Below are 18,104 nucleotides of genomic sequence, written 5' to 3' on the forward strand. Positions count from 1 at the left end.
GGGGAAATCACCATCCCTGACCTCAAGCACTATTACAGATAAAAATTGTATGGTATCGATACAGAGACAGGCAGGTAGACCAATGGAATAGAATAGACACAGAAATGAACCCACACACTTATGGCCACTTGATCTTTGACAAAGCAGCTAAAACCACCCAACGGAAAAAAGATAGCACTTTCAGCAAATGATGCTGGTTCAACATTAGTTTTAGTGTATCTGGTTTTATGTGGAGGTCCTTGATAAGCTTTGTACAGGACAGTAAGAATGGGTTGATTTCAGAAGATGCTGGTGAGGATGTGGAGAAAGAGGAACATGTCTCCATTGTTGGTGGGACTACAAGCTGGGACAACCACTCTGGAAATTAGTCTGGAGTTTCCTCAGAAAACTAGACATAGTACTATCTGAGGACGCAGCTATACCACTCCTGGACATAAACCCAAATGATGCTCCAACATATAACAAAGACACATGCTTTACTATGTTCATACCAGCCTTATTTATAATAGACAGAAGCTGAAAAGAACCCATACGTCCTTCAACAGAGGAATGCATACAAAATATGTGGTACATCTACACAATGGAGTACTACTCAGCTCTCAAAAACAATGACTTCAAGAAATTCATAGGCAAATGGATGAAACTAGAAAATAGCATCCTGAGTGTGGTAACCCAATCATAAAAACACACATGGTATGCACTCACTGATAAGTGGATATTAGCCCAAAAGCTCAAATTACCCAAGACACAATCCACAGACGACATGAAGCTCAAGAAGGACGACCAAAGTGCAGATGCTTCAGTCCTTCTTAAAAGGGGGCACAGAAATATTCATAGGAGGAGATATGGAGACAAAGTTTGGAGCAGAGACTGAAGGAAAGGCCATTCTGCACCTGCCCCATCTGGGGATCCAGCCTATATACAGACAGACACCAAAGCCAGACAATATTACTGATGCCAAGAAGTGCATGCTGACAGGAGCCTGATATAGCTGTCTTCTGAGAGGCTCTGTCAAAGACTGCCAAATACAGAGGTGAATGCTCACAGCCAACCATTGAATAGGAAATGGGGTCCCAATTGGAGGAGTTAGAGAAAGGATCGAAGGAGCTGAAAGGGTTTATAATCTGATAAGAATAAAAATACCAATCAATCAGAGCACCAAGGAACTAACTACCATCTAAAAAGTACACATGGAGCGACCCATGGCTCCAGCTGCATATGTAGCAGAGGATGGCCTTGTTGGGCACCAATGGGAGGAGAAGCCCTTGGTCCTGCCCAAGTATTCCCCAGTATAGAGGAATGTCAGGGCAGGGAGGTAAGGAGGGATGGGTGGTTGGGTGGGGGAACACCATCATAGAAGAAGGGGGGATGGGATAGGGAGTTTATGGATGGGAAACAGGGAAAGGGGACAACATTTGAAATGTAAATTTAAAAAATCCAATAAAAATAGAAAAAAAAATAAAAAAGTAAAAAAGGTTTTAAACAAAAGCAAGTCCACACTCATCTTGCTCACTCACCCTGTCATTATGTTTACCCTTGGAAACATGTGGTAAAAGACCCTTGCCAGATGCTGGCACCTGGAGGTTGGGCTTGCCATCACTGAGAAGCATGGAACAAAAAATTGTTGATTATATATAGGTAGCTCCCAGTGCTCTGTTCTAACAACATAAAGTCAATTAAAACAAATAAATGGAAATGTATTTCCCTAGCATGTGAAACTTAATCATTATTAAACACACTTTGTCACCAGTGTCTAATGTGTTACAAGTCAAAAATATTGTTAAGTACACAGTAATTTTAGAAAGGTCAAGATAATTTTTACTCATTTATTTGTAAAAATCATCACTTAACAATTTATTTCACAAAATAAACGAAGAATTGTATGAAAAAGGTTTTATTGGGGCTACAGATGAAACAATAAGGGGAAAAATATTTCTATTTTCAAGTTTTCAGAGATTTACGGTTAAAAACTAAACCAAAACATATGCTCCCTGGAAATGGTTTCAGTGCTCCCAGCTTTGGAAACTGTTGGGGCGTATGTGTGTGTGTGTGTGTGTGTGTGTGTGTGTGTGTGTGTGTGTGTGTCTGCTTGCATGTGTCTGCAAACAAACCATTAACAGTTTAAATGTTAACTGGCATTCAAAAGTGCCCACACAATTATTAATGAATTATACTTGGGTCAAGTTCCTCTTCTGAAAATCCTAAAGAATTAAAAGTTTATCTTTTATTCTTTATAATGAAATGGAATGAAACATCCTTGTGAGCACAGGTTATATTAGCACTAACAATAAACATCCTGCATTTTTACAGTGAATTCATTAATTATATTTGGTATTTCTTTCAAAACAGAGATAGTTTACTTAGGAAGAAGATTAATTCATTTAAAAGGATTACACACATCCCACATTTTAAGAATGTCTGTCTTATATGCCTCCTCTTCAATTCAGATTCTACTATCTTACATTCCAGTTATTATTGCCAAGATATTACAGGCAATTTCACACCGCATTAACCCTGCTTTGTTATAGTAATAATGGTTCTTTGTTAGATTCCTTGAAATGATCTAGTGTGTAATTCTGGGCTGTCCTGGGCGTGCTTTAGTTCAGTTGTACATTCATCAGTGCATTTTTCCTGTTAATTGTAGATGACTCATACATCTTTTCTCTGGCTCTGACTGATAGACTGTATTCATGGGCGTGGCTGTTAAGGAGGATAAACATTTATAACAATTGCTACTTGGAGGTTTTCATTTTCATTCCTACAAGGAAAAAAAACCAAACAGCCAAGAGCCAACCTAAGTGAGATCTAGGAACAATGTTCTCTGCCCATACAAATGGGAAAACACATACTAAGTTTGTATGTAGCACATAGTAGGTGCTCACAGTAGAACATAAAATAGAAGGATGTGCTTTTACTCTAAGAAGTGAATGATGATCTACATACTGGCCTCCGAAAACCAGTATTAACATTTTGAATTTGCAAAAAAAAGTCTAAATTGAAGAATGACCCACACTACAGATAGGAACCAGAGAATTCTGAGTATGTGTAATATGTAGCAACACAAATGGAGCCTCTCATCTTAAGTGTGGTATATCAGCAGCTCTTAGAAGTGACACATGCATTATTCTCATTTATTCTCAACCTTTAGAGAAATATGTGCCATCAAATTTTGGACCATTCTCTAAAAGAATGTCTGGGTATATATGGTTATGCTATATGCTTAGAGTTTAAGCATTTTCCAGTGGAAGAGCTGATATTTGAACTTGGCATAAACACATGTGTGCCACATCTGACTAGGCACTGTGAAAACACTCATAAATAAACAAAACAAACAAACCACACAGCCAGTGAGCAAGTCCTTGCAGGACGCCATGGTGAGTAAGAGGCTGGGTAGCAGAGAAAGTGTCTATTTTACAGGCTTAGTGAAAGGACAAGTGAGTGTACTCAAGCCTTCTTCCCACCCACCTTGAACTGTAGGGTAAAACACTAACTATACAGCCACTAAGTATACAGGCTCACTCACCCAAACCGTCCTACAAGCTCTGTGGTTTCTTTAGTCATTTCTCTACTGTCTTTTCAGCACTGGCCATTTTAAGAATCTACTCATTCCTCTCCTTAAATCCGTCTGATTTTTAATACACACTAGGGCACTATTCCAGGTTCTGGAGATGTGGTGGTCTATAAGACAGTAAATAAAATCTAAGTTTTAAGGAAAGAATTGACAAAGATGACTAGAGATATCGTCATGCAGTGGGGTTGTTCATAGAAATGTTTGGGATAGGGTCGGATCTAAATCAACTTCAGAAGAAATAGAGAGGCAAACCTGTGGACATGTGGGCGAAGAGAGAGCCTCACGCACTGCAAGCTTGCTTTTGAGTTTCCACTCACCTAAAACCCCCAAGACCAAGTACTTTGATACCTTCTGAATTTGTAATTGGGGATTACACAGCTCTACTGTAACCCAAAGGAGAAAACACCTCTCATCAAACCCATGTTCCTCCTTCACTGCTCTCTCTGGGTGAGCTGCACCTCTAATACATGGCACCCATTTATCAAAGACAAAAAATAGGCTGCACTTGTTTTTGTTGTCTCTTTCATCCCAGCCTTCTGCTTTGATTTCCAAATGGTATTTCATAGCGACATCAGCCTCACAAAGATGACTGAGGCCTCCTCAAGAGCAGTCTGGTTCCATGAGTCCTTGCAACTGTGCATCACATTGCATACCAGCGTAAGCCTCAGTGATGACTTCCAGGAACCTGGTACAAGTTCTCTCATGAGAGGACCCCGTGCTGCTAGAATCTGTTGCACTAGATCCAAAGCTGTGGGATGACTGGAAAGACCTCCTTAGCAGCATACCTTGTCTCTGGGTTTTTGCTCTATATCATAACCATTGTCTACAAGTTCTTGTTTGATTTTTTTAAGACAAAGTCTGACTAGGCTTACTTTATGGCTGAGCATAACCTTGAACTTCTAATCCTCCTGTCTCCACCTCTCAAGATGTGGTATTAGAAGCATGTTCCACCACACCCAATTTATGTGCTGCTAGAGTTTAAACACTAGATTTCTCAAATGCTAGGCAAGAAGGGGCTACTGATCTCCAGCTCCAGTCCTGATCCCTAGCTTTATTGTCCCCAAGTGTGGATGTCGTTTAGCTGTGTCCCAGATCAAATTTAAGATGGGAAGTGTCCCTTCCCACTGGCATGGTTCCTTCAACCTTAAACATACTGTCATTTTAAAAAGCCATTTTAGAATCAAGGACATCATAAAGCACTGTAGCTTAACTTACGAAAGCAGATCCTTTTCTCATTCATGTTCTGTATGTGCTTCTAAATGTTCAGTTCTCATTCTGCAAAGTATCTTTATAGTTGTCAACAGTGAGATCCCCGTCAACTACAGTCATAATACTCCTTCTCTACCCTGCAAAGCTTGTATGGAGCAGTGAGTTCTTGATGGGAGTTTCTGGTTCTCATTTAAATCATCATCATAGTCTTTATTTTCGATTCTTCTCAGCACAAAGCAATCCCTATACTTCTGGAAAATGAAACTTCTCGAAACTTTCCATATTTGATATTAGCAAAATTTCTAGTATCATTCTTTTTCTGTCAATAAATATAATCTAAATAAAAACACAAGAATTTTATTTCCCTTAGCTCTTACAAATGTTACTGACAGAAAGTCATCTTTTCATTTCTGATGCCCGGCAGAGTCCAGAAGAGGTCATCATCTCCAGTAACTGCAGTTACAGATGTTTGTGAGCCATCATCTGAGTGCTGAGAGTTTAATCTGGGTCCTCTGGAAGATGCACCAGTGCTCTTAACCCCTGAATCAACTCTCTTTCCCTATTACCAATTCTCATAACTTCCTTCAATCTTTCCCCTTCAGTAAATATAACACTTATTTTAAATTTCGGAACTGTGTTATGATGAAAACACTGTTCACAGAGATCAAGGGAAGGAATGTACAAGGAGATACTACATAGACAAAGGTAGTTTCTCAGGATACAGAGCAATGATGGAAGAAGCCACAGCGATGCTAAAAAATAAGTTTTGATGCTACATATAAACCATTTTTGAAGGATTATTGTTTCCTAATGAAAAAAGAAGTTCAAATACTATAACCATTACTGCTCCATTAATTTATATAAAGTTTGTTCCATAAAATCAAGCATCATAACAAGTATGTAATAATTATTTTCCATAGAATGTACTACATAATACAGAAAATTCAGCTTATCAAGGTTGCGTGTCTCAGGTTGATAGAAACTACATGTCAAAGGATGACATATCTAGCAACTTAGTGCACACCACCCAGAGGGCACTGCAAAAATCACAGTAAACAACTACTCACAAATGATAAGTACAACAATGGTTTCAAATGACATCTCTCATAACATCATTAACCATGGTAACAACCACCCCAGCTAAGGCTGTTACACATTCTGTATTGAACATCCCTTCTACTTCCATCCAGGACCAGTTACATGATAGGATCAGATGAAGTCGCTTCATGTGAACTGATGAGGGGTCAAGTATAAACACCGAGCTTAGCCTGAAAACAGATGGGGCAGCAGCTGGGACTGCAGACAGGGTTCACTTGGTCTGTCTAACACAACCTCACTATTCAGCAAGAGGTGGCTCAAATCTCACAAAAGTAAATCTGTATCATTATTTCATATATGCTTTGTCTCCAAAACCAAATACTTCATATCTAAAATTGGTTAATTTAAAATCCAAGTGCCTACATTTTAAAATTATTGAATTCAAAGCCTTTTCCTTGCACAGTTTAGAACAGATGGTAGGAGAGCACAATTGCTTGGTGGAATTAAATGCAGACTGTCTAGTTGCCCAGAAAGTGTAAAATTAATTACCTTCCTTCATTGATGAGTTCAATAAATGCAAGGCCTGCATTCTTCTGGATAGAATTCTGCCACTCCTAAAGGAATAAACCAAAGCAAGGTAAGAAAAGTGAACACGCAGATGAAATAGCAACTAGACCTTAGACCACGAAGACACTGTCACTACCTTCTTTCCAAGAAGGTGTTAAATTAGATGACCCTGAGTCACAGTTTAGGAGGTGGGTTTTGGTTGCCAGAAAGCTCAAGTTTGCTGGAAAGTAAGATAGTGAGTAAAGTGTTCACTCAGCACCCAGCTTCCTTCTAGGAAAGAACAAATGACCAATGGAGGCCTGAAGCTATGCACAAGGAGGAGGAGTTTTAAACTACTTAAGTCTTTAATCAACGATACAATTTTCATTAGAACTGGAAGCAAAATCAGAGATACCTAAATGCATCTGTGCTTTTGTGCACCTATGTGTTTTTATATCTATACCTTTATGTATCTATTTACTTACACACATATACTTTACATAACTGTGCCTTTAAGCAATTGATACATTTATGTCATACATTTATGCATCTATGCCTTTACACAATCTCTATCTTTACACTGCCTTGGGAATAGATTGCTCTAGTCAGATTCATATTCTAAAAGACTGAAACAGCACGAAGCTACAAATACATTCTTTTCCAATGTGTAACATAAACCTAATAGTAAAAGTATTACTCTCATGAATTCTCTTTGCTAATTGGAGATTAGCTAAATTTGCTAAATACCTGAATCTGGCAGCTCCACAGAGAAAAGGGCACAACTATGAGCATCAACGACTCTCACATAGTATTTTAGATTAGGAAAGAAGCTGCTTGTTTTGTATTCTTCCCATGAAAAATTTGGAATATAATTTAAAAAAGCCAGTTTTGACTTTGGGTTTATTCAAGTCACTTTCTTAAAAATATTTTGGAAATCCTGACCTACCTTTCTTTCCTTTCTTTCCTTTCTTTCTTTCTTTCTTTCTTTCTTTCTTTCTTTCTTTCTTTCTTTCTTTCTTTCTTTCTTTTTGTTATTTTATTGGATTTTTAAAAAAATTTACATTTCAGATGTTATCCCCTTTCCTGGTTGCCCCTCTAGAAGCCCCCCATCCCATCCCCCCATCCCTGCCTCCATGAGGGTGCTTTCCCACCCATCCATCCACTTCCTCCCTCCTCTTCGCCCTGACATTCCCCTACACTGAGGGGGGGGGTCCAGCCTTCATAGGACCAAGGGCCTCTACTCCCACTGATGCCAGATAAGGCCATCCTCTGCTACATATGCAGCTGGAGACAAGGATCACTCCATGTGTCCTCTTTGGTTGGTGGTTTAGTCCCTGGGAACTCTGGAGTGTCTAGTTGGTTGATACTGTTGTTCTTCCTATGAGGTTACAATCCCCCTTAGTTACCTCAGTCCTTTGTCTAACTCCTCCATTGGGGACCCTGTTCTCAGTCCAATGGTTGTCTGTGAGCATCCACCTCTGTATTTGTCAGGCTCTGGCAGAGCCTCTCAGGAGACAGCTATATCAGGCTCCTGTCAGCATGTTCCTGTTGGCGTCCCCAATAGTGACTAGGTTTGGCCACTGCATGTGCGATGGATCCCCAGGTGTGACAGTCTCTGGATGGCCTTTCCTTCAGTCTTTGCTCCACACTTTGTCTCTGTATTTCATCCTGTGAGTAATTTGTTCCCCCTTCTAAGAAGTACTGAAGCATCCACACTTTGGTCTTTCTTCTTGAGCATCATGTAATCTGTAAATTTTATCTTGGGTATTCTGAGCTTTTGTGCTAATATTCACCTATCGGTGAGTGCATATCATGTGTGTTCTTTTGTGATTGGGTTACCTCACTCAGGATAATTGAAATTATATTTCTTTCAGTAGTTTTGCAAATATTTCCACTAGTCCCATTAATATATACACATATATAATCTCTATTAATTACTCATGTCACTTGTCTACAAATCCTATCACATGACTTGTATTTCTTTTTTTGCACATGGAATATTATTTATTTTACATAATATTTTTAACAGCAAAAATGGTATGGTGGTATAAAGATGTACATTTAGGTTTTGAATCAAGCTGATATTAACCTTATAAGTAAACTCAATGCATGTCTTTTCTGAATGATTATGATAGTTATTACTAATAATGTCATTATTATTAATTAACTACAGAACTAAAAGAAAACTTCATTTAGCTCATCATCTAGAAACCCATGCTTTTCTGGCTACCCAGAGGTATTCAGTTACCCTGACCATGAATTCAGGTTCACAGATATAAAAAAAAGTGTTTTGTCCACAAGATGAGCAGAGTAAATCTTTAGAAAACTATATAGATCAAATTAACAGTGTCTGTAATCTTCCTTTAGGCCGGATTATAATTTTTTAATACATAGTATTAAAAAATCAGAGCTAATGTATGATGCTGTTTAAATATAAGCAAGCTAATGGACTACTAGAAGCATAAGACTTTACAAGTGTTTTACACACACACACACACACACACACACACACACACACACACACACACACACCTACACACTCTCTAACAGAAAGTTAAGATCGGGATGTGGCCTGCTCTGCACTACTGTGTATTATGTGAAATGGATGCTTTCTCAGGTTATATTTTGCCTCGAGGGACTCCTGTACAACATCAACTCATGAGTTGAGAGGAGCAGTATGAATGCATCCTGCTAGGTGCATAAACCCCACATCACATATCTATCTTTGTGGGAAACATTTAATTTCAAGTTGAAATGCTTGCAGAGGAACAGCAAGTCTTTAAAATAACTTCATCACCATTTTAAACTCTTCCTTGTGAATGCATGAGCTTTCCTTAAGATGAGCGACTCTCTCAGGGTACTGGGTCTTAGGTGAAGACCGTTTGAGATGGAACACTTTGAACACAAATAAGTTGCAGAAAGATGGCGATGAGATCCCTATGTTCTCTGCTGGCCATGAGATGACTGCTAGACAACTCAGGCAGAGAACATCATTCTTTCTATCAGTTTCTCATCTACGTCAGCTCAACACACACACTCAGTCCTACTGCTTTGTGTAAAATTAAACATGACAGCTTAATCCTTAGATATTTAAACTATCTTAAACTTTTAAAAATCACCATAAATAGTAGAAGGAAAACTAGAAGAGTAAGAGAAGCTTTAAAGTCTTCTGAAAAGTGAATTATATATTTTCTGCATGTATCCTTAAGGGTTATTTAACATTAACTATCACCAAAAGTGGTGGTAGTCCTTAAAATCTTTAAGATAAAAGTTTACTGTAACTGATAAGATGATGACACGCTGAAAATCTGAGTAATAAGTTACTAATGCTAATAACAAGAACTGAAGCAAAGTATACTATGTAAAATTTTAAAAAGCAGAGCCCCACCCATTTTCTGTGTATGCTGGTGATCTTTTGCTGTGACATCTTGATACAAATGGAAGTGACCTGGAAAGAGAGTGCCTCCACTGAGATATTCACTGATGCAGACTGTGCTTTGGGCATGCCTGTGTGCACTGTCTTCAATGCTGGTAGATACAGGAGAGCCCGGCTCTCACAAGGCTAATCACAAGTCAGAGGGAGCAAGCCAGTAAATAGTTTTCTCCCATGGTTCCTGCATCCACCTTCCTCCTTTGAGTTCTGTCCTGGCTTCCCTAATAACAAACTGTGATCCAGAGATGTGAGAGGAAATTAATCCTTTTCCAATCAAGCTGCTTTTAGTGCAAACTAATGGATATCTGCATATATGTACACAGTATCTTGAGCATTTTTTCATTTTTGGTTTTTCATGACTTACTTTCATGAACATTGTACTAAAAGCTTATAGGAAAAATAATGTAAGAATCCCTCCTTAAATCAATAATTAACTTAGAAAGATCACTAATATAAGGTATAACTATGGAAAACAAGTAGGCAACATAAAAATCATCTGAAGATAAACAGGAAGTTGCCTAGAATTTTAGATATTCACTGTTAAAGCATATAGTTATAAAAATTTTCACTGATATATAGGTAATTGTGTTTCTACTTACAATAAAAAGACTAGATTCTTAAATAATGTTTTAAAGCAACGATCTTCCCAACTATAATATATATAGTATACATGCTGTCATCACTTTGCATCTATGGCAGAATGTCCTAGAATCCCACAGGAATACTAATATTCAGGGGTGCTCAAGTCCCTCGTATAAAATGTTGTGTCTGCATATAACATGCAGACATCCATGGTCCATGGTAAATACCAGTAGATTTACAGTATTTAGTATATGGTGATAAGTGCTAGACATTGTCATACTCTATTTCTTACAGAATGACAACACAGAATGTGAACATGTTTAACATACGGGAACATGCTTATTAAAGGGAAATACATCGAGAGGATATTACAATTCTACACATTTACCCACAAACCAAAAAGACATCTAATATCCTTGATCCTAACAGAGTGATGACAGGGAACTTCAATACTCAACTCTCCCAATTGACAGGGCATCCAGGCAAAAATGAAATAAACTCTGGAGTTAAATAAGATAAATCAGATGGATCTGAAAGATATTTATATAACATTTACCAAACACTGAAGAATGGTTTTTTGTTATCATTTTTGTTTGTTTCTTTTTCTCAGAAGACTATGGAACTTTCTCCAAAATTGACCCCATAGTAGGATACAAAGCAAGTTTCAACAAAAACAGGAAAATTGAACTAACATCCTATATCCTATTTGACTACCATGGATTAAAGCTTGATGTGCACAAGAGCAGAAACAGAACAAACAGCAGAAAGCACACAAAACTGACTCTGAACAATGCACTACTGCATGAAAATTGGGTCAAGGCAGAAATAAAAAAGGAACTTAAAGCCTTTTAAAAACAGAACACATCAAAATATATGGAACACAAAGCAATTCTAAGAGAAAAACATGTAATATTTAAAAAATATTTGTCACATTTAAATATACAACTTAAGACTTATTTTTAGTTTTGAATTCCTTCAAGTCTTAAAATTAACATTTGATACAACAAGAAATTCTAAAATTCAAATGATAAACATGTAAAGTATAACTTTACAAATCTTCCAAATTTGATTTAGCATGGTACTTTGAAGATCCCTTTCTTATATTTTTGGTTGTGAGTCTAGCCTTTAACGGCTGAGCCATCTCTCCAGCCCTAAAGTCCCTTTTCTTTTTTTTTTAATCTTTATTAACTTGAGTATTTCTTATTTACATTTCGATTGTTATTCCCCTTCCCTGTTTCAGGGCCAACATCCCCCGAGCCCCTACCCCTCCCCTTCTATATGTGTGTTCCCCTCCCCATCCTCCACCCATTACCGCCCTCCCCCCAACAATCACTTTCAATGGGGGGTTCAGTCTTAGCAGGATTAAGGGCTTCCCCTTCCACTGGTGCTTTTACTAGGATATTCATTGCTACCTATGGGGTCAGAGTCCGGGGTCAGTCCATGTATAGTCTTTAGGTAGTGGCTTAGTCCCTGGAAGCTCTGGTTGCTTGGCATTGTTGTTCATATGGGGTCTCGAGCCCCTTCAAGCTCTTCCAGTTCTTTCTCTGATTCCTTCAACGGGGGTCCTATTCTCAGTTCAGTGGTTTGCTGCTGGCATTCGCCTCTGTATTTGCTGTATTCTGGCTGTGTCTCTCAGGAGAGATCTACATCCAGCTCCTGTCGGCCTGCACTTCTTTGCTTCATCCATCTTGTCTAATTGGATGGCTGTATATGTATGGGCCACATGTGGGGCAGGCTCTGAGTGCGTGTTCCTTCTGTCTCTGTTTTAATCTTTGCCTCCCTATTCCCTGCCAAGGGTATTCTTGTTCCCCTTTTAAAGAAGGAGTGAAGCATTCGCATTTTGGTCATCCTTCTTGAGTTTCATTAAAGACCCTTTTCTTAACATAAGAAATAACATGAGAAAAGGGACAGAACTCCTTGCTGAATTGACCTATTCGTGCAGAATGGCCTCTTTTCCTTTCATTGACTGTCCCACTGGAGCTTTCTCATTTTAGGGTGAGCATCCACGTAGTTTTAGATAAACCAATGCACCTGAATGTGAAGAGAGGTTCTTACAGAAAGTACCAAGCAAAAGGATGTATTGTTAAAAATTAAAAGATTGTGTACACTTCACTTGAAAAACATCTAGGAAGATGTGAATACTCTACATAACCCAAAAGTATACTGTCTGATTTTTTTAAAACAAATCATCATCATCATCATCATCATCATCATCATCATCATCATCATCATCATCATCATCAATGTATGTGTAATATGGGGGTGCTCATTGGTATGCTTGTGCCATGGGGTACTTGTGGAAGTTGTTAGGTGTCAGATTGGAACAAAGGACTGAGGTGCTTATTGACTTATCAAAGCAGATTCTGGCCACCAGTTTCTCCCAGTGTCCCTCAATCCTACCAGTTCCAGGGTCCTCCTCATTGGTATACGTTGCACTCTTACCTGAACTCACTAGCCCAGAGGCTGGATTGCCATTCCCCAATATGTTCTTCCTTATGAAATCCAGCCATTTAAGCTACGCCTCTATCTTGGCCTTGTGGGACTCTTGCCCTCTTGGCTGATGCTTCTGGAGATCCCTACTCCCCATCCGCTCACATGGCTCAGCTTGGACAAGTTCACTCTGGATCCTTCCGAATGTCTCTGGCTATGCTCGACCTCATATCTTATAGTGATCTCTCTTTTATCTACAATAAACCTTCTCTTCCACCATACTTAGCCACATTTATGTCCCTCCTTTTTTCTTTTCTTTTCTTTTTCTTTCATTCAGAAGTGAGATAGCAGATTTACAGCGTTGGTTCTCTCATTTCACCATGGCTTATGGGAATAAGCGCTGTCTATCATGCTTGTGGTCAAACACTGCTACCCAGGGAACCACCTAACTAACCCTAGTTATTTAACTTTTGATGTACTGTAAAAAAGGCTGGCCCCCAGTCTGAGGAGAGAGAGGAGAGGACAGACAAATAGACCTGCAGACCTGTTTGGACTGCCTCCAAGGACTGTCTCCTTCCCTGCAAATACTGCAGCAGAAGCTTACCAGCTTCAGGGTCCATTTCCAGAGAGCATTCCACAGCCATTCAGTCTTCAGAGCCACACACACATGTGCTTGATTATATCAATTAGACATCTCAGGCCATGTGTCTTTCTATTCTGCCTCATCCTTCAAACTCAGAAGTGACATCTGCAATGCTGTAGGTAACTAATATCCTGGGGACTAGAGCCATGGCACTAAGGTTTTACTAACCCCGAAATACTAACAAAAGATAGTTGCAACGTGCCTGAGCGCTGGATCACGTGTGACAGAAGGGAGTGACAATCGGGATTTCAGAGAGACCCACCGACCCATGCCCGATCCTCCTATCTGCCATCGTATTACACAGTCTAAGGTCCTTACGACACTGCATACATAGAAACGGAGACATCTGCTAGGCTCCTGCATGCGACCTCGGCCTTGCCTCAGAACCTCATCTTGGCTTTATTACATCTAGAAAAATCTTTTCTTTTTGTACTATCTGACTAAATTACAGTGAACTGGAGAAAAAGTTTTCTAAAAATTAAATGTTCAAAGGCTAAATCACTTGAAAGGAAAAGGGCTTTCCTCAGTTGTGGGTCCTCTGTGAGTGCTGTTTTTTAAAGCCCTGAGTCACACCCTGACCACACCAGTCACCAATTCCTTTAAGTTAAATATATGAAGTATTTAGAAAAGAACAAAGTCATACAAACCACAAAATAATTCATGCTGAGCACATCATACATAGACCCAAGGAGTCATTATTTTAATTTATGTATTTTCAACTTTTAATGAGATCAGGAATGATTTATTAAGCTGGCATTTACTTAATCAGTGCTTTAACTCAGAAAGCACTTAAATACTGATAATACGATTTTTTCATGAGGTCCCTCAATTTATCTCTTGACACACAAAGCAAAGAGAAGTGTACGTGTATCTGCTAAGCTTTACTGATAGAAACGTAAAGAAATCCTGTGGGTAATACCATTCACTTTTTTCTTAGAGTTCTTCTCATGGAGACTTCCTAATAAGAAATCTGGAAATAATTAGAAACTATTATAGTACCTAAAAAAAGTTTGCTTGGAAAAACTCAATCTGCTATTCATCACAGAATGCAGTAGACCAAGGATAACGTAAGAGGATGTAAGTGCGGTGAGAGGGCAGGCAACACCTCGGCCATAGCACAGCAAAAGCATGCTGATGCCATGCTTCCTGTAACCGAGGACCTGTGCAGGACAGTAACCGTGGGCTCAAAGGCTAACCACCTTATACAGCTCCTTATACTGCAGAATGACAAGAATACACTTTGTAAAAAAGATGCTAGTAACTAAATTAATACAAACCAGAAGTGAGGAGTAAAGAACTAATCCTTAAAGTTTAAGGTGTACATGGGAAAAAAGTATCCAAATACAATAAAAAATGTTTTGTGTTTGGAACAATAAACATGTTACAGTGAAAAATGGTAACATCTTCTTGAAACTGAAAATATGTTTTTGAAAAAAATGCGAAATTCCACTGGGGTAGACTGGCCGCCATGCCCCTTAGAGTTTAGCGGGTGCCATATGAACTGAATTACCCTTGACAAGTACCTTCAGACATTTGTAATGTGATCTCATGTGAATTTAGAACACATTTTGGGCACAAACTATTGGTGAGAGGTTTTTTTCTCCAGGAGCTCAGATAAGGAGGGAAGAAAATCAAATATTCTTAATAATATGTAAAAGTTAACATGGCACTCCCAACAAGAAAATGAAAAGTGTAAAAGTAAAAGAATTTAATGAGCGGTAGCAAAGAGGAATATAAGGCACCCTAAATAAAGTTCACTTCCTTTTTCTTTCAATCCATGTTGCTTATTCCAATCTGAGTGTTCAACATCTTGTCTAAGTTTAAAGATAAATAAATTTTATGCAAACAAAGTACAAAATGACACTTGCATTGAAAACTTATTTTGGCAGGAATTAAATCCCAGCATAGATAATATTTTAATGATATATCTCACTGTGGGGTACAAGGGCATATGATATATATATATGTATATATATATATATAGGCAGTAAGAATGCATACTTTGAACTACTTCTGTTAGTCTCACTGCTGCTCATCATCTGTGGTGGATGACAGTAAAACAAAGCAAACTGAGCTCTGAGGGCCATGGTTTTAAAGATTCATCATGATTGCCTGCCTTGGCAGGAAGACAGCCCTCCCGCCCGCAGACTGGTGCTAATTCTATGGGGATCAACTCCAATGGAAGAAATGCATTAGGCCTGCAGAAAAGAACATGCTTTATAGAGAGCTCGGCCCAGCTAGCTCTAAGCACCGCTAACTTTCATCCCCAGAGGTCTGCCACGTCTGTGGTCACCCTGCTACATGATGAAAATCATCAATTTTAACAGTAGTGAAAGTGTCACATTATTTTAGGAACCTTTTGAAGTGTGTCCATCTTTCTTAGTGCCCTGAAAACCAAAGTTTGCAAACATCTGTGGATCAACAATGATCTGCAATGATAAGCTTAAGTCTACACTTAAATCATTAACTTACCCAACTGCATTTGACAAAACGAAAAGCACCACTGACTTTCTTAAAAGGGTTTTGTAGAAAGTAACGTCACAGATTAACAGAAAATAATAAGACAAACAGTTATTTTTAATGTGTAAACCTTTCAAGTTACTTATATGAGGTTCTTCAACCAATAAACCACTTGAAACATTTAAAACTTTCAGTGTTCAAGCACTGAATTATTTTTTAAAATTCAATTTGAAAATCAATCTAAGAGGCCTGTTTACCCAGCTGTCCTGCTGACACACAGGAAAGTGTACTACAGAGACAGCTTACATTTCCCACTCTTCCTTCCAATCAATATCTGAGGCAAAGTTTCATCTCTAGGGCCCCTAATGGCAGGAATTTCTGGAGCCAGCAAATGGGTAATGTTAAACCTACAATTAGAAAAAGAGGCCATCAAAGACACCAGATCCTAATGCAACATTGCTCTTTATTTCTCTGAACTGCAGTGATAGCAGGAACTAAGGAAAAAGGCATCTGAAACTATGCCTTGCCACAGAAGCCGCTAAATATCCAGATTCTCCTTCTAAAATATCCACAGAGCTTCCATTTCCCTTGAACTCAGGACCTCAGCACTGGGTACGATTTCTTCAAGCTCTGCAGATGAGCTTCACCCAGGGCTGGTGCTCTCTGTGCTTTCCTCTTAATTGTATCCCTGGTTGCCCATGAACATACTTCTGAAGGAAGTAAACTGGAAATCTGAAGGTAAGCTTTTGCTGTTTGCTCTGGGATATTTAAAGACCCCTGAAGTCACTCTTGGCTTATCTGGGTTGGCTGTGGCGGTTTAGGCGAACCTCAGGACGGTATGACTTAGTTATTATCGCCCTTCTACTGAGGAGACTAGGGATAAGCTAATGGGTAAGCTTTGGCTGCTTGCTCTGGGATGTTTAGAATCCACTGTCTTATGTGGGCTGGCTGTGGTCTTAGGTGGACGTAAGTAAAGTTATGGACAATGGGTGTGTTCCCCCTTCCAATGAGAAGACCAGCGATGAATATAATGGCTACTTGTTATAAACGTATTTACTCCCCTTTTCATTTTGATATTATGGAATATTTCATATTCATATGATAAGAGGGAGACATGAGTTCCTGGAGAAAGGAAAGACCATTAAATTTCTATTTTAGTTATCTAAAAGACTAATACATGGTTCTTCTCCTTCAAGCTTTGGATAGATCAAATTTTTTTATTTACTTTTAAAAAAGAAAGAATATACAACAATTTATCTTTAATTCTTGTTAATAAAAATAATTACTACCCATAGACTTTTAGATTTATAAATATATGACAATTCTAAATAAAAATGGGAAAGCAGCCTGTCAAAGATGATGCACCAAGGGCTGGATTGCATGTGTTTAGTACTAACAAAAGCGGGCTTGACCTTCTACCACTTCTAATCAGAAGAGGAGAAAACAACAATAACTACTTCTTATGTTCTAAAATTTGCAATGTGTGCTACAGAATTTTAAAAGATGGTACAAACAATATCAAAAGACCTTAAGAACACAGAACAAAGCCAGGCACCGACAGAACAAAGCGATGGGAGGTCATGGAGGAGAGTCCAGAGAAGGCAGAGACGAGAGCACAATAAAGCAGTGTGTACAAGGGATGAGCATGTAGGCACCACGCACGGTAAATGCATCAAACCAGCTTCTCCCCTCCAAAGCGAGAGACAACATCTAATTATAATTACTAACATGTGCATGTGAGAAATCTCAGGAAGTTGAATTTGACCAAGACAATGAAGCTCTTACCTGAGAGCAGAGCAGCATGACGAGCTCTACCACGGATGTGCTGGACTTCATACAAACAAGGCCTGTGCAGGGAAAGGCCAAAGCAAAGAGTTACCACAGGACAGGCACAGAATTACTGGATTTTAAATTCTAAAAGACTTCTTTGAGGTGAGACTTCAGAAATTAAATTCACCCATATACTCTTCTACATTATTTAAAAATTTTGGGTGTTTCAAATTATATGAAAATTTCTAAAATACCAATTTTCTGTTTCAGTTATTAGGTTTTAAAATGAAAATTTAAAAATTTTTATGTATGCAATTATGTATGTAATTTTACTGAAAGTGGGCTAGTCAGAGTTTCACTAATCTTAAAGGTATTGCTCCTTGATTGTTTCCTGGAGTAAAGAACAAGGAAGAAAGACCTGC

The 18,104-nt window shown here is 38.6% G+C and overlaps 1 protein-coding gene across 9 annotated transcripts in view; it reads right to left on the bottom strand.

Annotated features, from left to right (window-relative positions):
* Positions 1-18,104, bottom strand: part of Nbea (neurobeachin) — a 576,469-nt gene that overhangs the window by 267,097 nt on the left and 291,268 nt on the right. For all 9 annotated transcript variants that reach the window (XR_015665447.1, NM_001427608.1, XM_087626792.1 and 6 more), the window contains 2 exon segments: positions 17,698-17,759; positions 6,368-6,432 (listed from right to left, as the gene is read on the bottom strand). Coding sequence is in view for 8 of the 9 variants with exons in the window: in NM_001427608.1 (NP_001414537.1) it covers positions 6,368-6,432; positions 17,698-17,759 (127 nt within the window). In the remaining variant the exon portion in view is untranslated.

Source organism: Rattus norvegicus, chromosome 2, assembly GCF_021556685.1.
Source record: "Rattus norvegicus strain SHRSP/BbbUtx chromosome 2, alternate assembly SHRSP_T2T, whole genome shotgun sequence".
Taxonomy (NCBI): Eukaryota; Metazoa; Chordata; class Mammalia; order Rodentia; family Muridae; genus Rattus; species Rattus norvegicus.